This window comes from Phlebotomus argentipes, unplaced genomic scaffold (genome assembly GCF_947086385.1).
Source record: "Phlebotomus argentipes unplaced genomic scaffold, Phlebotomus argentipes genome assembly contig_2, whole genome shotgun sequence".
Taxonomy (NCBI): Eukaryota; Metazoa; Arthropoda; class Insecta; order Diptera; family Psychodidae; genus Phlebotomus; species Phlebotomus argentipes.
Genome location: NW_026776162.1, coordinates 1853168 through 1878723, shown reverse-complemented (window position 1 = coordinate 1878723; position 25556 = coordinate 1853168). Strand labels below are relative to the sequence as shown.

The following is a 25556-nucleotide window of genomic DNA, read 5'->3' as shown; positions in this document are numbered from 1 at the left end:
GTACATAAATTGCCAATGTGCGAGTGCGAGGGGATGAAGTATTCTTTCTATGTAATTTCCAGATTTCCTCTGTGCAACACAGAGCATTATAATGGGGGATGGCGGTGCAATGCAAGTCCCATCGTTCCTGCAAGAACCATCGTCGAGGCTTATGTTCAGCAACGATACCGGCTCTCAGATTTCGTGTTCCGCACACGGAAATCCTCCAGCAATTGTTACATGGCTCCATAAAGATGGATCGGTGGTGAATGCGGTGCCCGGATTAAGGTAAGTGCAATGAATCAATAATCATTTTCCGAGAGAGCACTCCATCGTCTTGTGTTCCCAGGGTAAGCATCATAATGCTCCTCGTTTCCCACAGACTTTCTCTCTCTCTCTCCCTCTTCCCCACGAAAAGAGTACAGAGTGTGCATACAAATGGAAAATAATGTTGCGACATATCAATTCACATTTGCATAATACGCACCTCGTGCTATATTGCGATTTCCATGCAGATTCGCCGCTCTGAATTTCTCACCCTATATACCACGTGCATGCAATTTTACATCCTCAGCAACTATGAGCCCGGGTTCGTGGGTGTTATTAATCACCACCTGACAAACATTCATGTGTACCCCACTGACATTATGCAGACTTTGCATTTGGTATTTCCCTTTGCTCAATGCAATCGCATGCATGCTCGTCGCATTGTCGCATGCAAGATTTAGATGTGCTCCAAACACTTCTCCGCAGACTCATTCCGAAGGAGATTCGCTCACGTAAAGTCTGAAATTCGATGAGAAATCCTCCTCAAGCACTTGACTAAACCAATAAATCTTAATCTCGCACGTTTAACTGAACATGGCATTAGAATTTACTGGGCATAACCAGGATTTCAGCAAAGGCAGCAGAGTTCAAAAATAATCGCTATAAATTCATTTAGTTTAACGGCATTGCAAGCGACGGCATTACAAAATAATTTCGCCTATTTTGCACTGAAAGCGCTAAAATATTCTGTATACTACAATAATTTTCATAAGTTCTGTCGCGATTTCTGACTTGAACTTAACATCGGAAACTTTGTTGCTTCACCACCTCCAAAGTTCACTTTGCCAGAGAAATTCCGCCAACATTTTCAACACTCTCGCTTCACCCCATTATAAGTTCCTTCACAATAGCAAAACCAATCAAATTGAAACCGTGATTTTAGCCATGCGATGAATACCTATGCCCATTGACATGGAAAGAGCAAGCAACATTGTGTGAGAATTATGTTACATTTTAATGATGTACTTACTGCATGTTGATATACTTGATATAAACTACACTTCCTGACATATGACTTTTGCTGTCTGCACGTAATGTATGTTGCAGAAAAATTCATTTGAAAAATGAAATGGTATGCTTTGCACACCAGCAGCAAAAAAGTCGAGCTCTGGGAAATCTGCATAAAATAGAAAATACAAATCTCAAGATATTATGTGAGGATATGAAGAAGAAAATATGTGATGCACGGGCGCCCAGGGGAGTTGGGGCGCTGATGTGTTGCGGAGGGTGAGAGTGGGAAAAGTTGTTGAAAAGAATATGAAGAGAGCGAGCATGTTTTATATTTCTTGCCAGCGAATGAATAGAGAAGTGTCTGGGGTAGTACTAAATGCATGCAATGGAACAAGACTGCTAACACTCAACCATACTTTATCAGACACAGAATAACTATACATTGTGCGGATTGTACTCAGTTTACATTCAAAATCTGCTCTGGCGATGAGACGGGGGAGTGAAGTAGGAGCTTTTAATTAAATATGAAATTAATGAAGTGTCGGGTGGTTCATGCTTTTTCGACTTTTGCCTGAACACATAGAGGAATGGCAAGAGAAATATTTTGAATATCCTGTCAGGGGGAGGAACTCTCATTTGATGTTTCCAAACACTCAATAGTTGAATTAATTATTTGCCTGGAATTTATTGGGGAATGAGGTTTGGACGAATTTATTTCGTGAGAGAGGCATATAAGCAACTATATATATCGTAAATTCATCACACACTTTATCTGACACTATGAACCTGGCAATAGACATGACAGTGTGAGAGATACACAAGCTCCAATATAAATCTTGAGCGAAACTCTCAGTGTTTAATCCACCCCCTCCTGACACTCACGACAGAACGTTGAGAACGTAAGGGCAATATTAAATATACCCCAAACCCCGCTTATGTTGCCTGTATATAAAAAGAGCACCGATTCATTCTGATTTCGCCCGGGGCAATTTCAGCCATAGCAATGGCTTGTACATCGTCCTGACTGCCCTCTCCTCTTTCACAGGCAGACACCAGGAAATGGAACACTGTACTTTCCACCGTTCCTTGGCCAGTACTATCGTGCTGATGTCCACGATGAGATTTACCGATGTCGTGCCAGCAACAAGGCCGGAACAATCCTCAGCCGATCCGTGCACGTTCACGCAGGTATATTCACCTTCTCTTGTGCAAACTTTCATGCGAATCCCGGCAGCTCGAATAACAGAAATCATGCTAATGTTGTGTAGCCTTTCAAAATTTCACAACTCACTCTCTTGCAGTTGCAAGGCAGCACTACGATATCCGAGTGGATGGGAAGGATGTGATTCTGGGCAACACTGCATTCCTTCACTGCCATATCCCCGAACACGTTCGTGATTATGTATCAGTGACTTCTTGGTATCGCGGAGATGAAGTCTTACTTCCAGAGCTATCTGACGTGGGTGAGTAGATTGTTTCTATTCATATCATCTCTGCCGCTATGCATGCTATGTATAGAGGAATAATCCTCTCTCTCTATATTTCCCGCAAAAGTAATTCCGGATCGTCGTAATCAATATTCGATACTAAGAGGATAGAGAGAAAGCCAATGAAGCACTATATGCGAAAAGAAGTCTTTCACAGAAAATATATAGCGCGCCGTAAATGTAACAGTTTCCATGAAACTTTTGAATACCCACCATATTCATTAAAAATGCTCCGATTACACTGCTACAGAGCTATTCCACTTTCATACTTCAAATTATTCATTGCACTTCATAGCAAAATGAGAGCGGAAATTTCTTCACAAATTACGGATTGTTGAAATTAACAGGAAAAAACCCCTTCCGGAAGACTAACTCATAGGATTCATCGCGTGTATTGAGAATGATCTGAAAAAAATGAATATTCGACCCTGAAACTTGCCTAACTTAATATTTAATTGACTACAGGAACCCTTTATCGCAAAAATTAATCGGACTCATGAATGGGCGCTCCAAGAAGGGTACATTTTGTGAAGAAAAAAGACTTCCGGGTATTGAAAGCTTTATAAATCCCGATGGAGGAAATTTTACGTCGAATAAAGCCAATAAATTGGGAAAGTGTGTTCAAAGTGGAAAGTTCACTGAGAGCTTTTCCGGCGAGAATTCTTATATTTTATCTCAATACATTCCATTAAATATTAAATAGCCAAAATTTCATCACTGTGCTTGCAGTATTGCGACATGAGCCTGTTAAATAAAGAATTATTATATTCGTTCCTCTCGTGGCAATAGCCTAAAATAATTCATAACAAATTGGAATCTATGAGATTTCCTCTCATGTGAAGCCAAATTGTCTCTGTGAATGAACTAAAAGATCCTCTATATATGTATTTCCGGCAAAATCACACTTGCTTTTTCACAAAATCTTTTCATGTGATATTCTTTGTCACAACATTTCCTCCAACCATGAAACAATGTTTGGAACAACCTTTTGAGCTGTTATGCAAACTTCAATGGCCAATTATTCAAATTTTGCTGTGGATTGATTGGAAGAATGCAATATGACAAAGATGGAATATGGAGTGAAGAATTTGAATCGAGACAAGAGGGGGAAAAATACACAACTTCAACATGGCATATGTGATGAAATTCGTTTAGAATTGGAAGTTCATTGAGAGCAACCCGAATATTGCGCCATCCATCCTTTCCTCCATGGATGCACTCATGCCATAGCATGTTGTCTCTTAATTCGTCTTTACGGCTGAATAACTATTGAGGCAATTCGCCAAAGGATATTGCGAGGGATCTATTCAATGGACAGCCATTTATTATGAAATATGAGGATGGATCTAGAGGAAGTGATTCTGTTTATTGTGTAGTGTGGCATATTCCGCATTCAGGGCACATAAAACCCGTTGCATTTAGGAAGCCATGTGAAATGCATATTGCGCTGTGGTTTTCCCACACAGAAGGATGTCTCAGGAAGAATTGTTCTCTATGTGCACACGCCTGTTTCCCTTGCGGAGTATGTACATGGAGATGCGCACGAATTTCAATTTGCATTTAAATCAATCAATACTCTTATCTTTTGAAACTGAAGCGTCTGAGTGAATCCATCATTACGAAAGTTGCTGCTTTTGTAAATGGCAGCATAACAAGATGGGAAGTTTTGAATGGCAGTGAATTGAATGATGATTTAATGGCGCTTATACGGGCACGTCAATTTCATTGCTATGTGCAGAAATATTTTTCAAAATGTTTGCATATCGTATAAGTTCAATAATTGATATATTCGGCACTGAATTACTCATTACTCATTGAATTGTGAATGCAAGTCTTATCGCATAGTTTCCAAGCACATAAAAGCTTTAGTTCTCTGCCCATTGCCATGGCATTTAAGCTTTATGTGGAAAATGAAAAAGGGTTTTCTCTCTTTCGCAAGGGCACAGCTCCATTTAATGAGTTCTGTATGAATCAACATAATGGAAAGACTGATAGCACACAAAACTCATGAGATGCTCTTATAACTTATGACCTAATGCGGTTGCACTCTCTGAACTTGTGTGCAGTGTATTTTAATGCTTTCACTGTAAACCACACTGCAACAAAGGATTTTATCATGGGGAAACCGAAACCCCAATGAATGATTATATGCAGTTAAACTTTAAAGTTTGGCACAAAAATACTTTCGGTGTCCATAGAGATAAGTCGTGAACTTTTGCATTTTCAGGTGGTCGTTACTCAGTGACTTTAGGATCAAATGATCTCCATATACGATCTGTTAGATCGGAGGATGGCCTAAAAGAATTTTCTTGCTTAACCGTCAATTCGCTAACTGGGGAACGGAAGCTCAGTGATCCGATATTTATATCCATTAAAGGTAAGTGGCAGCCAACTACTTAATTTACTTCACGTGTCCACTGACAATCACATTGATAATTTAAACTTTTTTCACAATCCAAATTTATACTAAGTGAGATTTCTGGTATTCATTACCCAATTTTCATTCCATCCCTCTTTCTCTCTCTCGCTTGTGACACTTTTGCAGAAATTTCATCGAATATGGCGCCACAAACTAATCAAAAATCAATAACGGAAATTCACGTTGACCGGGGCAATGATATTCACCTGCCCTGCAATGTGCGCGGAAATCCCATTCCCATTTTCACGTAGGTATCCAGAGTCCTGGAGTAGAGATAAATTGTGGTGGGGCTCAATTAGTGTTTTCATCAACTACTTAAGTTAATTGCCATTATTTTCCCGTTGCCACCCTCATCTCCCAGGTGGTTTCGCGTAACAGATTCCGGAGCACTGTACCCACTGCCAACATCCCAACGAATCATTCCCTCGCAATCGATTTTGCTGCTCAAGAACTCGGACGAACGTGATTCCGGAAGATGGGTAAGAAACTATTCATGGGGAAATTTCATATCGAATGAATCCTTAATGGTGTTATTGATTCCTCTGGGTCTTTGTCATTGTCACCAGATCTGCAAGGCGTCTAATCAATTTGGGGACCAAAAGTTGGAGATACGTTTATTCGTCAATTCATATCTAGCCATTCATATTCATCCCCAAGCGCAGACCATCAACTCGGGCGCCACGGCAATTTTCAATTGTTCCATCGTGGGCTCTCCAATTGACAAAATTGAGTGGTTCCATGATGGAAAACCAATTGTGCAAGACACCCAGGGAAGGTAAGTGATGAAAAGTGTGACACAGGTTCCTTTTTCATCCCGCCATCGTCAGTGTTGGCGGGATATTAATCACCCTCCCATAGAGCCCAGAACGATGATGATGATGAAAATACAATAGCAAATGTCCCCAAATTAATCACACGATATTTTTATCTCTCACCCTATCGCCACGGCGTGCAATCACTATACATATATGTAGGGTAAAGCTGTTGTCACCCATCTCCCTGGCGGTTTCACAAGTGGGACGCGAGGACAGGGGTATTTATCAATGTATGGTGTCCAACAAAAAAAGCAGCGCCCAGGGAATAGCAGAACTCAAGTTGGGCGGTAAGTATATTAAATTCAACTGTGTATCGCTGCACAAACTCTCTATTTAATGAAATTTCGTATTCCACTTCCGGTTGGAGTTTCGAATTCAATTGAATAAATTTGAATTTCTGCCCTCGTCTCTACGTTCTCAATAATTCAACTCTAAGCCACTCACTGGCTTGTATCTCCAGCGAGATACAAATAAATTTCACTTTTTCCTTTATTCATTCAGCAAATGCTTTTAAGATTTTAGGCATTGAATACACCATGTTGTGTATTACTAATAAAAAGGGACTAAGATTTTTTTCATGAATAAATAAACCCAACTTCAGCTCCTCTCTTATCAATTTCAATCCACTTTTCGCCTACAATCTGGCTGATATTTCCCACGCTCGAAAAAATCACCGGGGAAAATTTAATTCTCAAATTTACATCATTTGTACAGAAATTAGCAAAGTTTCATCTGCCAATGAGCAGAATAGTCTCTTCTCGCTAATGATTTAATCCGCACATCCGATGATATTTCATTCGGGATGCTCTAATTACTTTTCCATTATCAAACCAAAATGATAATGACGTCATTTATTGAAATATTAAGGTTCCGTCTGTACACACTGTCCTGAGATAAATTCCAAAACACTATGTTGCTATATACTATCCTTGGGTGGTTGAATAAATATTATATCATTTCCCTACAGACACAGTTCCTGAACTAATTTATACGTTCATTGAGCAAAATGTCCGTCCGGGACCGCACATTTCTTTGAAATGCTCCGCCACAGGATCCCCTCCACCGCAGGTAACTACAATCACTTCAATATGTGTAACCCTTGTCCCAACTCTGTGTTTGCCTCCTTGAATGCAACGAACGTGTGCAGCTCAGGCAACAGAATTAGCAAACTATCCATTCAATTCCATTAAACAATACAATCAGCTAATATTGTATTCCTTTTGTCAGTTGTAATCAATGCCAGTATGTGTAATATATTATGTAACGCCTGAGCCTACATGCCCCCAACAACCCTAATACTCCATCACATGGCTCGACCTCCCCTACGGAATACCGCCTTAATTTATTTTGTCCCTCTCGTCTCTGTCTCTCTCCCGTATGGATTCTCCGCTGTGCGAATGCGAACAGTTCACCTGGCTGCTGGACTCTGAGCCAATATTGGATGTGTCATCATTGCATCGATACGCCATCGGGCAGTTTGTTGATATAACCGGCGATGTAATAAGTCATTTGAATATATCACATGTCCGGACCGACGATGGAGGACTCTACAAATGCATCGCCGCAAATTCCATTGGGAGTGTTTCACATGCATCCCGATTAAATGTTTATGGTATGCTATCGAGCGGAGAATTAATGCCCATAGTCAGTCTTATCTCTTTAACCCTCACACCCTTCGCAAATCCATCCAACATATCCAACATCTCACTCGCCGTCATATTCACTTTTCCATCATTGCATGCGTATAATTTTACCATCTGTAATTTATTCAAATGCCTTCGAAATTAGAACCATTGTATGCACTCGCTACTGAGTGCAACCATTAAATAAATCAGGACACATTTGTGTACATATGTATCTAAAAGACCACATTACGGTCAAACAGGACAAATCACCCCTGATAAGCACACACTATTAATAATAAGGAATACCATTAAACTATATGTGCTAATTTATAGTGAATATTTGAGTGGGAAACATTACCCGCAGTGGCAAAATGTATCTCCTGACACAATTGCACAATGGAATCAATATGCATGAGAACAAGCACAAGATCAATTTGGGAAATACATTTCGCTGCTCTGGGTCAATCTATGCAGCTGCATAAATGCATAGCGCACCCCAGAGACGAACTGCAACTACTGGAATTCTCCCAATCGAAGAAACTTGTTTTATCAGCATAATCCTCGGCAATCAATCCAAAGTGCAATAGACGAGGAGAGGAAGTCAAGGGGAAACATTTTTCACTTCCGATGGGAAATTTAAAATTGAGAAAATTACATAGAATGAAGATATATATACAATTGAACGAAATTCATGTCCATCGCATTGATGTTTGGCACAAGTATTCTGCAAATGATGTTTCTTGCTCGCAATACAATTTACATATTTTAAAATGACAGAATAAGGAAAAATATCCACTGTGTACTCACAGTATAAAAGATCCGCAGTTCAAGAAAAAAGCAAATTTGCATTTCGCTCAGTACTTTCCCATCATGTTTAGGGCACAGCAATGGTGGAAACTCTCAGTAATGAAAGCCACAATTTACACAAACTCAAGTGGATTTGAATAGCTCTCGTGGGACTCAGTGATTACAGTATCACTGGCATTTATTGAGCTTTGATAAAAATAGAACCCGGAAAATGTGGAGTGCTGTGTAAATACTTTGTCCTCTCTTGCGAAATTATAATTCATATTTGCATAAGCATGACCATCATACTCAGCTCAGGAGCAAACACACATAAATATCTCACTGTCTGTCATGTCCGTCGTCGTTGCATGATATCCGAACTCATTTGAATCCTCATTTCCCAGGAATTAATCAATTTCCCTGTGATTTAGGGCCACCGTACATTCGGACAAGTGGACTTAAGCAATTACTGGCGGGGACTGACGTTATCATCCACTGTCCCTACTCTGGTTATCCGATTGAATCAATCAGGTGGAGGCTGGCAGGGCAAGAAATAATTCCCAGTGAGTATCTTGAGCCTAAGGAAGATGGATGGCGGGGATTTACTAATGGACCACATGCCAAGTCAGATTCACGCTACACTGTGGCCAGTGTCCAGGAGGGTGGATTTCTCAAGATAAATCAAGTGGATTCAGCTCACGATGCCGGCGTTTACACGTGCATCGTTCGCAGTCGATCCGGCGAGGAGGCTCGTCGGGATTTGCAGGTGGTCATCAAAAGCCCACCTGTTATCGAGCCATTCACCTTCCCCAAGAACCTTCAGGAGGGTGGGCGGGCGCAGCTGTCCTGTATTGTCTCGTCTGGAGATATGCCAGTGTTCTTCAGCTGGCAAAAGGACGGCGCTCCAGTGCCCATCAGCCTTCAAGTGACTGAGAAGAAGGAGGACTTCTTCAGCATCCTGGTATTCAAGGACCTCACAGATCGACACAGCGGTCGATATGCTTGCTTCGCCACAAATTCAGCGGCCAAAGTGAATTACACAGCACAACTCAATGTCCGCGGTGAGTGAAGATTTTTTTTTCCACTCAAATTTCCGGCATAAGGAATTGAATGTGCAATCTCACTATTAGTGCCACCGCATTGGAGACAGGAACCGAGTGACATGGCTGTAATGCTGGGCAATCCAATTTCTCTGCGGTGTGAGGCTGGCGGATTTCCAGAGCCAACCATTTCCTGGTTCAAAGGACAAGGTGAGTGCAATGATTTCCGATTTCGTTGATCTTTTCGTTTTGAATTCACCAACATTTTTTGCTCTTTCACATTCCAATAAAATCGAACACATTTTATTGAAGTGTTATGGCAAAAAATTCGCAGCAATTTGCCATAGTGTATTATCTCGCTGTGTTAGAATGTGAGAAATGCGATGAAGGAAGTGGAGGAATTCTCTGTAACTTTTGCTTGAGAGCATGCACCTTTTATCCACCATCACAGTCTTTTTCCATCACAATGAGCCTCTTTATGCCGTGTCGGCTTTAATATAAATGCAGCATTTATATTAAAGCTAGTCCGACATGGACTTAAAAGTCGGCTCAAATTGCGCGGTGGCGCATGCGTGTGGGCTGTCAAATTCTCACACACATCTTCACTGAACGTCATTCGTGACTGCGCGTCGCGTTGCAACATGATTCGATTTCAGTTTAAGCGCGTGTGTCCCGGTATCAACGCCATGGACTAAAATAAAGCCGAATATTGTTAAATGCTACTTTAATGATAAATTTAGCATTTAACTTGGCCCGGCATAAAGAGGCTCAATGTTATCCCAGTATTATGGTCATAAGCAGGATTTATATTTATCTTCTCTCCTTTCTATTTTCACTATTTACCACCAATGACGTCCTGTGTCGTGTGGATTTTGATAATGCCTGGCCGAATCTGCTAACGTGTGAAATGAAATAAATAGGAAAAATGTCACAGGACTTCCATTTAATTCCATTGAAAAATAACACACTCACTGTGGATTTTGCCACATCAGACGATGAAGGGTATTACATGTGTCTAGCGAAAAATGATATCGGTTCTGGACTGAAGAAGGTTATCCGCGTCAATGTTAATGGTAAGAAGATGAATTTCTCCCACGCACACTAAACATTCCGCCCAACATCCAAAACATGGGTACGCACACACATCCTCTTGCTCCAATTCCTCCAAACTATCATACATGCTGTGTTCCAATTAAACTGCCACTCCCACTGCCTTCTTCGGCACATTGATCAAAATGAAGAGAAATGTCTCACCCGCTCTTCTCACTCTCGCAGAGCCCGTGAGGTTTGAGTACGCCTTGAAAAATGTTTCATCCCGACGCAACGATCCGGTCACACTTAGTTGTATAGCTATAGGGGACGAACCCGTGAGTGTTGTGTGGTCCCACAACTCTGCCAGAATAGATCTCAATAATTATCGGTGAGTGATGGATGTTGGGGCAGTGCCTGAAAAATTTGGGCGCAACCGCACGAATAACTCGGATTTCTCCCGGTACCTTATTCTAAAATGCTATTTCAATTACTTCCCGACAGATTAAATATAGCGGAAATAAAGACTGACAATGGAGTGAACTCCCAACTCTCAATAAGCCGCACGGACCGGCATGATTCAGGGAAATATAAATGTATTGCGGAAAATCCCTTTGGCCGAAGTGAGCACACCATCTTCCTCGCTGTACAAGGTACATATGTACACATTTACAAACATTACAAAGGGAATTATTCATCGGATGCTACACAGTAAGGAGCTTTTTTACCCGGAGTATCCATAACATCCATATTATATTTCACAGAGCGACCGGATGCTCCTTCAAATCTCGAGGTGGTTGAGGTCAAAAGTCGCACCGTGAAGCTGTCTTGGAGGCGACCTTTTGATGGAAATAGCCCTGTTCTCAGTTACTTGGTTCAGTACCAACCCGTAAAATCTCTTCATAATCTCCCACCCACCGTCCATACCACGGAAGCAGAATGGAATACAGGTATGAGCTCTGAGGGTTTGTCTTACTTTGCAGTCACTGAAATATTTCAGATTTGTCTGAGGTGTCCTCAGGCGAAAAGTTAGCCTTTGAATCAAACTCAAACACAACTGCTTAATATGTATCTCTCTGCTTGCTCGTCAAACTTTTCCTCCACTGACACTGTGCGTTCTTTTTAAAATGAAAAAAAAATCGAGTAATTTGTGAAAAGTAGTCGAATGAAATTATTCTCTGTGATAGTTTGGACTCTGGTGAAAATTAAATTCGTGTCGGTACAAAAAAAAACTCATGAATCTCTAGGTACAACCGTGAATGTCTCCCTGCCAACTGTTAGCGATGCCATTACGATAGACGGTGAGCCGCGCGAGCAAGCCATCGTCGCGGGGCTTCATCCGGCCACTGCGTACCTCATCAGAATGCTGGCTATTAATGAAATTGAAAGTAGCTCCTTCACGGATGCGCTCATCATCAAGACACAGGAAGAGCCGCCCGTCGAGTCGCCCCAGAGCATTCAAGTCCTGACCGGCGGGATGGGCGAGTTAATTGTGACTTGGCAAGTGCCACCGAGGGACTCGTGGAACGGGGAGCTGCTCGGCTACATGGTCAACTACACGGAAGACAAACAGGCTATTAACTACGTGAGTTCAAGTGGCGCCACAAATAACAGCATCAAAGTTCGAGGCTGGGCGACCACAAAAACAACCATATCCGGACTGAGGATGTTTACGAGATACTTGGTGAGGGTGCAGGCGTACAATGGGGTCGCGTCAGGACCGTGGAGTCAGCCGGTTATCGGGACAACTCTCGAGGGAGGCAAGTACTCAGTCTCATCTTTTCACACGTCATACGACATTTTCTCTGTGATGCTGAATAATGAAAAGGGGAAATTTTTTCTCTTTCTCTCTCTCTCCCTTACTCGCCACCCTCGAAAACACTTCTTCGGATTTTACTGTGCGGTGCAAAAATGTATCTCTGAAAAAATATAAAACAGTTCCGGAAGCTCCACCGCAGAATGTAACGTGCTTTCCGGCGGGCTCCCAGAGTATCCGAGTGACATGGCAAGAACCTCCTCCGCAGTTCCACGGTGGCATCATTCAGGGATATAAAATCCTCTACCGTCCATTAGTGAAACAAGGTCTGTCCTCAAATATACCCATGTTTATTTTGCTCATTCCTTCGCCACTCTCCACTGTGGGTGGGAAACTTTTAACAGCTCCTCTCTCTCTCTCGACTTGCCATAATATCCAAACTTCCAATATTTGTGCGGATTTCTTCCCTTCTATCTTTCCAGTTGAATTGTCCTCAACGACTGAAGTGAAAAGGACATCGAACATGGAAACTCACTTGCACGCCCTATACAAAGCCACAAACTACTCGATACGTGTGCTGGCGTACACCAAGGGGGACGGCGTGGCCAGTGATGCCAAATATTGCTCCACCGAGGAAGATGGTACAGTTTTGCCAGTACATTTTGCTGTCTAGCCCAATGAATATTCACCCACTAGTTGTGTTTATTCTTCTGGAGCCAATAACACTTTAAGTGCTGCACATTTTCAATTTTCACCCTTCATGGATATTGCTTTGCAAATTGTATCGCAAAATCAAACAAACTCACTGTATCAATCCAATTTCAGTGCATTATTAACTAACCATTTTTAATTTGCATTTTAATTAGGATATGAAAATTAAAAGTCTGCTATGAAAACTTATTGTTTAATTATTTCAGAAATAGATATTTTTTTAAAACTCTCTACCTAAAAAATAAATTTCATATTTGGGCCAATAAACCAAAACATTTTGCCAATTATGCACAAACAAAGTGTCGAATGCACAAACCACACCTGATGAATGTATTTCATTTGAGAAATTGGTCACCTCTTGCATTCCGTTCACAATTGCACCACACTTGTTTAATTATTATCAGTGCGGGTGAAATAGCGAAAATAAGCATAAATCAATTGGAAACCATTCATTTCGATTAAGCGAATTGACCCATTTTTTTCCTTGTTTTGCATGAAATTTCACAATAGATTACATTTTAATTATTATTGCTGTGGTCAGCATTACTCTTACGCAGTCATCCACACGCGCATCCGCAGCATTGTGTGCTCTAGAGATGACAAAAACTATATATTGCGGCGGTGAATCGCATCCGTTTGATGCTGCATCTGAACTACATATCTAATATGTACAGATACTGTGGGCTGAATATATTAATTGATATTGCAAATATTTAACAGTTCCGGATCCACCGGCCAATGTAAAGGCGGCCGCACTGACAGCGGATTCAATTTTGATTTCGTGGCTTCCGCCAGTACACAAAAATGGCATCATCACAAATTACAATGTTTATTGCCGTGAAGCTGGCCGAAAGGGACAGGCAAAGAGTATGAAATTTTCCAATATCCCATTTGCTCTGAGGGCACCAATGGAAATGCTCACCCCCCAAATTCTCACCATCACGTTTCAGATCATTTGGTCAGAGTGGATGAAAATGGAAATCCAATGACTTTCGAGGCACGGAATTTGCACGAGAACCAAATGTACGAATTCTGGGTGTCGGCCACAACGGGAAGTGGAGAAGGCGAGCCCACGGCCGTAATTGCCCAGGCCACAAACACGAGAGCGCCAGCGAAGATAGCCTCGTTCTCCCAAACACTGCGCCGCGCCGTGGGCTCGAGTTTGCTGCTGGAGTGCCTGGCCGTGGGTAATCCGACTCCTCGCACCCGCTGGTTCACCAGAGACCGTCCAGTGACATTCAGTCCGTTCTACGAAGTCACCCCAGACGGCAATTTGAAAATCCACAGCATCGAGACGAGCCTCACGGGAAATTACACTTGCCAGGCGAAGAACCTGTTCGGCCAGGACGAAATTGTGTACACGATTGTAGCGATGAAGACCCCCAGTGCGCCCCAATTGGTCGTCCAATTCTCCACGTCGGACAGCATCCGGGTGACATGGGAGTCGCCCGACGACGGAGGGGCGCCCATTCAGGGCTACGTGCTCTCCTATCGGACCGGCGACAGTGGCTGGACGAGACTCGATTTCACACCTGAGCAGACCAGCTTCACCATCGCCGGTCTCAAGTGCGGCAATCAGTATATCTTGAAAATGATGGCCTTCAATCGGGTGGGCGACGGGCACAGCAGCGAGGAGATTATTGTCGGCACGAAGGGCAAAGGTAGGGATAATTGGCAAACAATGCCACTGCAAATTGCTCACGAGCACTCGATGGGCAGTCAGAGTTTTCTCTCATATCTATTAACAGTGTCTACAGCGCCCGAGGAGAAGGATTTTGTCCAAACAAATGCCACTTGTGCCAGCATAAGTCTCTCCCAGTGGAATAATGGAGGATGTCCTATCCATCATTTCTCCGTGGAGCATCGTCCACTTGGTATGTACGTTACTGACCTATGAATTTAACATCCTCTCCCCGAGCGCCTGCACTCAACAAAATCCGTCTCGGTCGGATTAGATTAGAGTCAGAGTTTTTTCCGCACTGATCTTTGACATTTATTTATTTATTATACTTTCCTGTGTCTCTATTATCAAAATTATCCCATGATCGCTTTTAATCCTCATGGAATTACTCGAAATCCCCACAGGATTTTCCCGAGTGTACTGATGTCTCTGTTGAATCTCAGACAATTCTGTCGCACACACTTTCCAAATTACGTCTAATACCATATTCCTGGTGTAGTACATAAATTATTCATGTGCGTGCTCTGCAGGAACAATACGTTGGACGGTTGTCAGTTCGGATGTATCAAATTCCGAGGAGAATCGCGAAAAATTGCTGTTTTGCGAATTTGCACCGGCAACATGGTACCAATTACGTGTCTCCGCAACAAATGACGCGGGTAAAACGGCGGCTCAATTCAATTTTGGCACCACCACCGTAGATGGGGAGCGAGTGGCTCCACCCGAGGTGTTCCCATCGGAGAATGACTTGTCCCATGAGACAGCCACAGCGTCCGGCCAGCGAAATGTTCTGCCGCTCATTGTTGTAGTCATTGCCATTATTATAGCACTCCTGTTGACGTGAGTAGATTATCATTTTATTCCTGTCGCACAATCATTATTAATTAAGGAGCAATTACCACGTGCGTGTTCATTTTACTAATTACCCTCGCCCTTTCCCACCCTGCGGGGCTACATGGACACCCCTTGCCGAATTTGCGGAGCAGAATGCTAATTCTGCGCCACAGAAGAGTCTTCTGCGGACCCTCAATGAGCGGCTATGAATCCAGGGCAATTCCGGGCGATATAAAGGAGGAGCACGACAACAGAAGGAACCAGCAAGTTTACTCGGCATCACCTGTTAAGACAGTTGACAAGGGAAATGAATCCGGTAAATGAATCACTCTTGAGTTTTATTGAACAACATAAAGAAGTGCACGTTCCACCTCAGCTCATTTATCAATACGTCTCCCACCCAGTCGTGTATTATACTCAGTTGTATATTGTGTGTTTTTCCGTGAAACTTCTCCCGCAGAAATGTACGAAATATCACCGTATGCCACCTTCAGCGTTGCTGGCGGAAGAACAAATGCCTCTGGTCAGGTGATGAATGCCAAAACACCTACACGTGGTGTCACCTCATCCACCTTAGACTACACCATGCAATTCAAAACGTTTGGCCATCCGGATAGTGATTTGAATGCCACAGCATATCCTGTGCTCCCCTCTTCCGGCTTTGGTCACGTGAAAGGGAAATCCAGTTGGCACAAGCAGCGATACTACAACACAGACGGTGGGCAAGAAGGAAGCCACTCGGATCAGGTGGTGGAGATGCTAACGTGATAATTTTATTCTCCCTTTGTGCAGATGAATCCACACTCAGCAAAAGCATGACAGTGGTGGCAGGAAGCAGTCAAATTCAACCCCACCGGATGAAGGGCAACAGGGAAAGTGGAAGTCACGATAGCCGACATATAAATAGGGGCAAGAGCCGGTCAAAGGAGAGTCGAGATGAGAGTGAATCAGACACGAGTATTAGCCCCATAAATGAGTTCTCCAACGCACCCACCTACAGAGTGCCCGTGAAGTCAAGAGGTGAGACCCGCTCTGAGGAGTGAAAAGGAAAAATTCTCACCTTTTCTGCATGATCTCCTCTCTGTCGGCAGATATGTTTCGCCCAGATTCCAGCACCGAATCCAACAATGACAACTCACCCCTCACTGAGCGCAGGAGCAACACGCCCAGGCATGTGTTGCAGCCGGAAGTGAGGAGTCGATCGCGACAGCAGGCGCCCATAAAGCCACGAGAGAGTCACTCGATGGATATGTTGCGCTCTGGAAGTAACAACAGGTAGTTCAGGTACCTGAATCCTAAATAGTGTTAGAAACTTTCCATGCATTGACAATTTATTTGCTCCTTTCCATGTGTTGGGAAATCTATCAAGTCTGTATTCGCGATCAAGTCTATTAAATTTAACATCTTAATTTTCCGTTTGCTTTCCTAAATGCACACTTTTGCACTTCAAAAGAATCCTCAATCGAATTTCAAAATAATTCATACCAAATCACAGTTCACAAATAGTTCTCAACAATCCCTCCAGTTATGTTTATGAGCTAATTCTATATTGTGGCCTCGGATGTGAGATCTGCCTAGTACGTGCACCCCTGCGGAGTTGCCTTCGGACTAAAGAGAAAGCCCTACCAACGCTGCACAAGATGCTAAAATATCGATTCCGTTCATATCCTTTGCGGAAATATCTGCACTTGAAATTGCCTGACGAGTTCGGTCATGAGAATTCTATGGTGAATTGCAAATTCCAAAATACCCATTGCGTTTTGTATCGGTGTTCTGTTTAGTCACAGTGGGCACTCCATCTGTTGGAATTCTGGAAGTGGTTTCGAGGTAATTACGATGAAATAACACAAATATTTCTCTTGCAGTTTCAACAGTGAGGTTATACTTGAGGATGGGCTTAAATTTCATCCACCAAGTGGGTTTACGGATTCACGTGAATTCAGCGAGGCGGAATGTGATAGAGAACGAGCTTTAGACTTAGAAGTACAAAGAGTAATGGAAAACAATGATATGCAGAAGGTGGAGAGAGAAGAGTTAACCTCACTGTTGGCCAGGTAAGAGGATTAAATTTTGCCTATTCTTGTGCTTTGGGAGGGACGATTATATCTATATAGAGTATGCATATATTTTCTTTTGATAAATATTCCATCAAGTATTATTTGTGGTATTTGATATGTATGAACAAAAGGCATATTAGATCATTTTGTCTGATGTATAGATGAAAGCTCAAATTTACATATCCTCCCATTTCTGGACTTACATCAAGGTACCACGAGAAGAAGGAAAAAGAACGTCAGGAATACACAATTCACGTATGAAAATTTTACAAACTTGTTTTCCACCTTGTCGGCTTCTCGGCGGAAGGATAGAAGGCGACAGAAGAAAAGCAATTTTCGCTCCAAACACATAAATTGATTATTCAATAAATTATAGAGCTCTGCAGGAGCAAAAATGCTAAATATTACAAGACACTTTGTGGAAGACAAGAGAGCTTTTTCTAGTGACTCCAAACCCACATTCAAACAGCAAAAAGTAGGACTTTCAACACAAGCGGTGACACATATAAAATCAAAAAAATGAACAAAGACGTGGATCTAAGAGAGAATCTCTTGGCAACAAAATATTAGCTGATGATATTGACTATTGACTTTTTGGGAAACGCATTAATTCCTACATATTGAAAGTCATTCTTTTTTTTTAAATGAAATATTGATGAAATATGATAAAATTTGTTGTAGATAATGAAGAATTTTTACATACTCACTGTTCTATATTTGTAAAACAATTTGTGATATTTGGAAAACTGTTTTCAACCAAAACACTGTAACAAGAGGAAAACATCATAAATTGCATCACAAGCGTATCGCATAAAGGCAGAATTCAAAATCTCATCTAAATGTGTATAATAGTAACAATCAATATTTGTTATAGTATGGTATATACAGTTGGTTGGAAAACTGATAGTTTGTCGTTGAGTTGCGGCCTGGAGTTGGCAGGGGGGTTTATTATAATTGCAAGGGTAAAAGCGACATTGGGGATGCTTTCCAGACTGCGTCTGTTTTCATTGTATGCAGAAAATTTAATTAAATGTTTAACATATCGATTTAACCGAATACGCGCAGACAACTTCACACAAACTTTATGTCGAACGTAATAATAAAACATGTTGTCGAACTCCCAGTGGATTACAACCCCTAATAAAATATGTCATGACACATGAAATTACCGCCAGATTAATAGAAATAAAACACTTATTGGCTCGCTCGCTCCGTGACATACAAGATTTTAACATTTTCCCATTCCTCAGCTCGCCACACCCATTTGATCCACATCAATATGCCAAAGGGTTGACACCATATAGACTAATTCTATAAGTATAATCGCGAGAGCATTAAGTTATGGAATCATATGGAAAAATGTACAAGGGATTTAATTTTATTCTCAATTTGTATAACTAAATGAAACAATAACAATAAACGATATTAATAGTGAACTCCATATTTTTCTCTCACTATCAATTGAAACTCTGTGCAAGAAATTAGAAATTCCGCAGATAATAATCATCAGTCAATTAGTGGAAGTTGGATAATTCTCCTTCCACGCTCTTGAAAGAGAAGTCATCAATAATAATGCAGAAAGTTCTTTGTTATTCGAGGAAATAATTCTCCTCTGAGATACGACAAGGAAAGATTTACGAGAAAACATTGAATAAAATTTTGAATTTCACAAACACCTACATATATATATATAGTTTCGGTTTCTCAACATTTCCACCTTATCTCCGGGTATTCGCGAGTCATTAGAGTGATAGTTTCCTCTTCGCAATGTCGAGTGTCGGAGGAATTGGATGGATTAAAGCAGATAGAATTGCTTTCTCGGGGTGAAAATCCAATATAAACACTAATCGGATCGAAGAGCAATAATACATTTTGCTTCATTGCATATTAAAAAGCTGAAAGAAACACCTAATATCCCTTCAGGTATTTTCTGTTTATCTTTCATTCACCTGCTCAAATATTTCTTGAGCTTCTATCTCATCGCCCCACTCCGCGGTTTCACCGTAATTCCACCCTGTCATTTCCCCTGAGATCCACAATATCATCTCTTTGAGGAAGTTTTCCTTGCAGAACATTTCCATCTCTATTTTAACATCGATGATAAGTTTACAACACTCATAATCAGTCGCTAAATTTCCAATTTTGTTGATTGAAAAAAAAATTTAGGGCTCAATTTGGTATTGATTTTTCACCTAATTACTATCCCGTGGCTTTTTCCCAGGAAAAGTCTTAGAACTGTGCATTGAATTCACATATCAATTTCAAAATGTCAAGTCCCGTGGCGAAGTGGAATTAAATATTCCGGACTATCCCAACCTTTAATTTCCTGTCTCTCACCCAGAATGTCTCTGGAGGGGATTCGCCACAATAGTTGCAATTTTCCATTTCAGCGCAATGATTCCCAGAGCTCGAAGGAACTCATTTGTCACAAACAAGGAGAATCTTCGCTACATGTCTTGGTGGAGGATCCCGTGAGGAGGATGAGCACACCGCCCAAGTCCATGTTGTATCCGGAACGGAGTTCTCTCTCTCTCATGTCTAGCGACTGCACGATAGGAGATAGAATGTGAACGCTGGGGCTGATTTTATACACCGAGAGACCTATATACTCAAGTTGTATGGGTGTAGGAGAGATTCGTATAAAGTTACCTCCCGTATTCACAAGTTGCTGCGAATTGTGACTTTTGCTTATTACATTTGGGACTTTGGGTATCGATCTGATATATCGGGAGTGGGTGGGAAATAAGGTGAGTTTCCAAAGCAGCCCAGAGAACACGAAGGGATAAATACAATCATTGGAAATAGGTTGTGGATGTAGCTGTTTAAATTGGCTTCTCCACCAGCATCAGAGGAGTTAGACAGGAAACGAATGTCATGATTATTTTTCGGTACAAATGGGATAAACAACAAGATCAATACGAGCCGTAAAGACGGGGATTTTTGGATGTATAAGTAGCGAACTGTATGCTTGCCATGTCGTGGTTCAAAATTTAATTACGATTTAAAATTGGTATTGATTTTGGCCCCAACTTTGTACTGGTATAACTTGGGCCAATTACATAAATTATAATTAAAGTCACACTTAATGAGATGAATTTTGCCGTTTTCAACTTTCCACTCACGACCAGTATAAATTCCCGAAAAGTACGGATATAGAAGTGACACACACTGGGGAGTCGGGATGCTTTCTGGAGCCAAAGTTTCATACCTCCATCACCACAGGAGGAGACAAATTGAAAAATGTGATGACTTCTCCCTGACATATAAGAAAATGGAATCCCAAACATACAAGCATATAGCGACAAACAATGCCAACATCGGGGAAAAAGAAGAAACATTTCATTTTGCGGTTCATCTTTCCTATGACACAGAAGAAAATTACTATTTTTCCTCCCTTTACAGCCAGGTCAGAGGCCACCCGTCTCGCAACTCTGCGTATACATTCAAGAAATTTTTGACATTCGCCATCAGAAAAGTTGCTCGCCCATCCACTCAACAAATAACCATTTTTTGCCACTTTCCCTGAGACTCAGCCTTGATGCTTGGGTGACTGATGGACAAGAGAGAAAAACACACCTTTTGTAATGTATAGGGAAAACCCTAAAATCACCCCTTCAGGCTAGTTTCCGAGCCATTGTTTTTGCCATTTTTCTGGACTATTTATCTTCAGTGGATCCATCTGGCTGATACACTCCAAGGAGCACACCAGCTCCAGCTCATATTCTTGAATATATTCAAGATGGACGCCATAAAGGAAAAATTGTTTTCCCTGAAATTCAACACCGAAAACAGAAGATTTATGTCACTCTTTGTATTGAATTTGCTTAGCGCCTAATTGAGCGTGTTCAGAATTCAGAAATGTGTGCATCTCACATTTTGTGGAAATCCTTTATATGGAAAGTAACGTTATTTGATTAGCGCTAATTCTATTTCATCGTTAAATGGATGTTGTTTGACTCCAGTTTCACACGTACATTGTGCTCGAGATCCGCGATGAAGAAATGGATTTCTCTGGGTGATACATTTTCAAAGGTAAGACGATATTTTCTTGAATTCGATTCTCCTCATCCATCGAGAGGCAAAGCCATTAACTTTGTTACAAGTTGATTGACTGTTGGGCTTCAATGTCGAGATGTGTGGTTGACGGTGACATTTAATCTAGTGTCCTGTCTTATGTGATCCACATACGTAAAATATATGTATGACGGGCGCCCACCTTGCCGCCACCCCGGGTGGTGGTCATTTCTGGCTAAGTGGTCACCGACCAACAAACCCGCTGATTCCGTCCGTCGCACACAAAGCCCACCAGCAACAATGGCAGCAGTATGGCTCCTTTGACGTCCCAGAAATCGAGGAGACATGGAATAATTATGGATTAATTGTAATCCCCATTATATCGCCCATTATTGTGGCATCTGTCTGGTCTGTGAGCTGCCATGTTTTCACCCCCGCGCGGCTGCCCAATTCATGACTCTGTGCTGATGTGCTGGATGGTGATGTATTGTCGAGTCATCGCAAAATTGCACGAAGCAGGCAAGATTCAATGCGAATGAATGGGAGCCTCATCCCAAGAGTCGCTCAGGCGAATTCAAGATACACAGACCCGGACATTCTCTCGTGAGATGCTATAGGTCAAGCGGTCACTAGAAATTATCACTATGGGGATAGTGTTTCAGATGTGATGAGCATTAGCCCCGAATGTAATGCTCTCCCCCCTCCCCCGCCCTCCTGCGCACTCTGTCTATGACCTGCAATTGAACTCATGTGTGTGAATTCACATAAATACACAATGATTTATATTCAGGACAGGATGTACAACTGAGAGAGTTGATTCAAATTGAACCGCCCACTTACCCATGCACATATATAGCATGGGAAAAACTCAACAGATTTTGCGGGTAATCCAATAAAAAGGTGGATTACTTCCGTCTCATGAGCAAACCCCTTACTCTCCTGGGGTGCCATGAGCCACCGACATTCTCATCAAATTAAAATCCCACCATCACATTTCCAGTCGCTGGGAATTTACATAACATTTTCGGTGAACCTCACGTTTTCATCACATGCAAATATAAATATTTTTTCCGCCACTCAATCCAAGCCATTCACACTTTTTGCCCAAATTTACATCAATTTGCATAATGAAATAATAAGCTTTCACGCGTCTCATGAATATTTTTCACCACCCCGGAAAATGCGTCACGCCAAAAATGTGTAGAATAGCAGTGGAAGTAGATGAAGTTGATGAGTTTGGAATTTTCCCTTTACATTTACCCAGGCGAATTTCTCAAGATCCTGGACCCGAGAATAAACAACATTTATTCCAGGTCATCTTGGTTATTAAAAACGTGGTTTGTTCCGTCCGGAAAATAAATCTCCGCAAACACTTCAAATGGTTTTACAAATCAGCGCAACGTTAACGCATAGTGAATATCGTGTTAAATCATTTTTGATTGTAGTTTACAACATTGTTGTGCAAAACTGGGGATTAAATTTCCGTTTGTGCAACCCAAAGTGTATAATTCAAATAATAATTTCCGGCTATGAATTGGGGATGTTTCACAATTCAATGGCGACGGTTGGAGTCATCCTGATAGTTGAATAATTCCTGGTATCATCGTTTGAGTGTTTGAGCACTGATGACCTGGGTAAGTATACCTCGACATACGTATGTACATAGTACATCAGATAATCGGATTGGGAAACGGGTAACTGGAAATTGTGAATTCAATTATTGTCTGCAGGAAGACATTGAGAAGCAATCATGAGCTGCACTTTATCTCGCAACAACACAGTGTAAATATTTGGTAAACTCATTTCACGCGTTTTCTTCTAATGAAATTTCGCATTTATATGCAAACAATAAAATTGGTTGCATGAAAACGTCTCTTCTGGCATTTCACTAATGAAAGCTCCAGTCTCCACAGTTCAAATGCTCTCTCTCCCCCAAAACATTTCAATATATCGATGCAGTCAGAAGCTGAAAATTAGATTCGAAATTGGATGACGATGGTGGAAAAGTTGGGCTGAGGAATTAAATCGATAAATTCACACATAGCCTTTGGTTTGATTGTGCCTCCAGTGGACTGTGGCGAAATGGGTTTATAGTGTCCAATACATCGGCCACCGGATGTACACAAGAAGCGAGCAGGAGGAAGACTTCACTGTTTGGTCTGTTTGCGATAAAACCAACGGGGGAATCCAGTCAGTCAGAGCTTTTTTCGCCCTATTGCTATTTAGATCTCCTCTTTTTAACATACCTACATATCAGCCCCGACCGTGCTTGAAGTACTCGAGGTACAGGGGCGAGAAAACTCTTTCATTTTATGTGTTTTATGTTTCTTCTTTTAAAGGCAACACACAAAAGGTACGATGGGAAAGGACAAAAGCAGAATATATGGTGTGAAATTGAATTAGGTTTTTCTCTCCCACAGTGGCACTATTGAATAGAGCACCATCATCATACGTCCAAGAATGCTCACATTCTATAGGTATGGCGGAACTTTCTTGGATTTTCCACTGGGTGGCCGGACAAAATCAGGGCCACGCTGCGGAAAAATGTCACCATTTTCGCAAACACAAAAGATATTACATTCCAAAAACCCTGTGTGATTCTCGCAATATAATGGATTTTGCACGCCGGTCACATAAAACTGAAATACTCTCATGTGCTCGCCATGAACATGGGAATCATCTCTTAAATTGCAAATTGAATAAAAATCTCCCTAAGCATCAATGGTATAAAGCATAAATTTCCACCACTATTCCAACACGTTCCTCTGTGACACGAGTAATCCCTTGATAAGCAAATTTCTAAAAATGCTAAAACATAAGTCACAGCCCTTGTCACAGCCACAAAACAATTACCATTGTTTGCTGATTGCATTTCAGATTAGTTAATAAGAAAAATCTTTTTCTCTCCTACAATGGAGAGAGATAAGGAGAGAGCAGAAATTCAAACTGAAGAGCATCGTTATAATAAAACAAAAGCGTCGTGAATACACTTCAATTAAAAGTCCCAGTGGAAAAAAAACAAGAGCTGAAGGATTAAACGAGGACTTATTTTTGGCTCACTGCTGTATTTTTAGAAGAAGAAATCGCCTTGTTTGTAAACATTTTTGCAGAATTGTCCAACTCTCGAGAAATTGAAGTGAATTTATTGGCTCAGGGCTGAGGGCGAACGCGAGATGTATGGGGATTAAGCCAATACACACGTTTATATGTAGGACGCTATAAAAAATGACTCAGTCGCCCTTTTTACTGACTACCCAGACGCACACTTCCGTACAAACATGTCAATTTATTTAATACCATTAGTCCTGTACGCGAAGAGACAGCCACGGAGCTCCTTACATCCACTCTTTCAACTTGTGAGCCACTTCTGTATTAAAGACGAAATTTACCAGCATTTCTGGCTTATTGAATCGTCATCCTCAAACCTTTTGCCACCATCTCTCAGTGGATGCCATCGTGGCCCTGTTATTCGCCAAAAGGACGTGACCGGATTACCGGGATGTGATCCAATCAAATGATGCTGATTTCCACCCCCATATTATTATATATTAAATAAAATAAAATATACGTTTAGGTAGCTCAACCCCTCCTTTGATGATTGAATTACCCTCATGTGAATAATATCTGCCTTCTCATATGGCCGTAGTGCCATCCTGGGCAAGGCCTTTCCAGGCTGAACTCTGAGATGTCATCATGTTCCTTCATTCGAGCATGTATAAATAAAGGTATCACTTCATATAATGTTACCATCGCATTTATCCTTGATTTTATCTGTCCAAAAACACATCCCACAACTTCAGCTGGCCAGAGACTTTACAACTGATGGTTTTCTAAAATAGAGGCACAAATCAAGACTTATCTATATTGTGTAGTACAGATTTTCACATACCTATCTTGCAAGCAATGCCACTCTTCTTGGTAATTCCACTAAAATAGAGTTACGAACTTCTGCATCCACATAACACAGTAACTGAATCAAACTTTCTGTATAACTTCATTTGCGGCTCTGTGTCTGCTTTACATAAAACAATTACATACATATAGA

At 41.5% G+C, this 25556-nt stretch overlaps 1 protein-coding gene across 1 annotated transcript; it reads left to right on the top strand.

Moving 5' to 3' along the window:
• The first annotated feature begins 109 nt into the window (after positions 1-109).
• LOC132264762 (cell adhesion molecule Dscam2) lies at positions 110-18933 on the top strand. Its single transcript, XM_059765080.1, has 30 exons — positions 110-267; positions 2303-2445; positions 2559-2720; positions 4972-5121; positions 5290-5410; positions 5525-5642; positions 5730-5938; positions 6138-6265; positions 6946-7046; positions 7386-7590; positions 8821-8952; positions 9019-9450; positions 9520-9639; positions 10350-10502; positions 10705-10849; positions 10963-11111; positions 11223-11408; positions 11706-12218; positions 12397-12540; positions 12697-12855; positions 13646-13792; positions 13876-14586; positions 14674-14799; positions 15137-15446; positions 15593-15756; positions 15901-16158; positions 16233-16460; positions 16532-16715; positions 17306-17494; positions 17707-18933. The coding sequence occupies exons 1-30, from the start codon at positions 110-112 to the stop codon at positions 17756-17758; spliced, it is 5997 nt and encodes a 1998-aa protein (XP_059621063.1). The 3' UTR covers positions 17759-18933.
• Positions 18934-25556: the final 6623 nt, after the last annotated feature.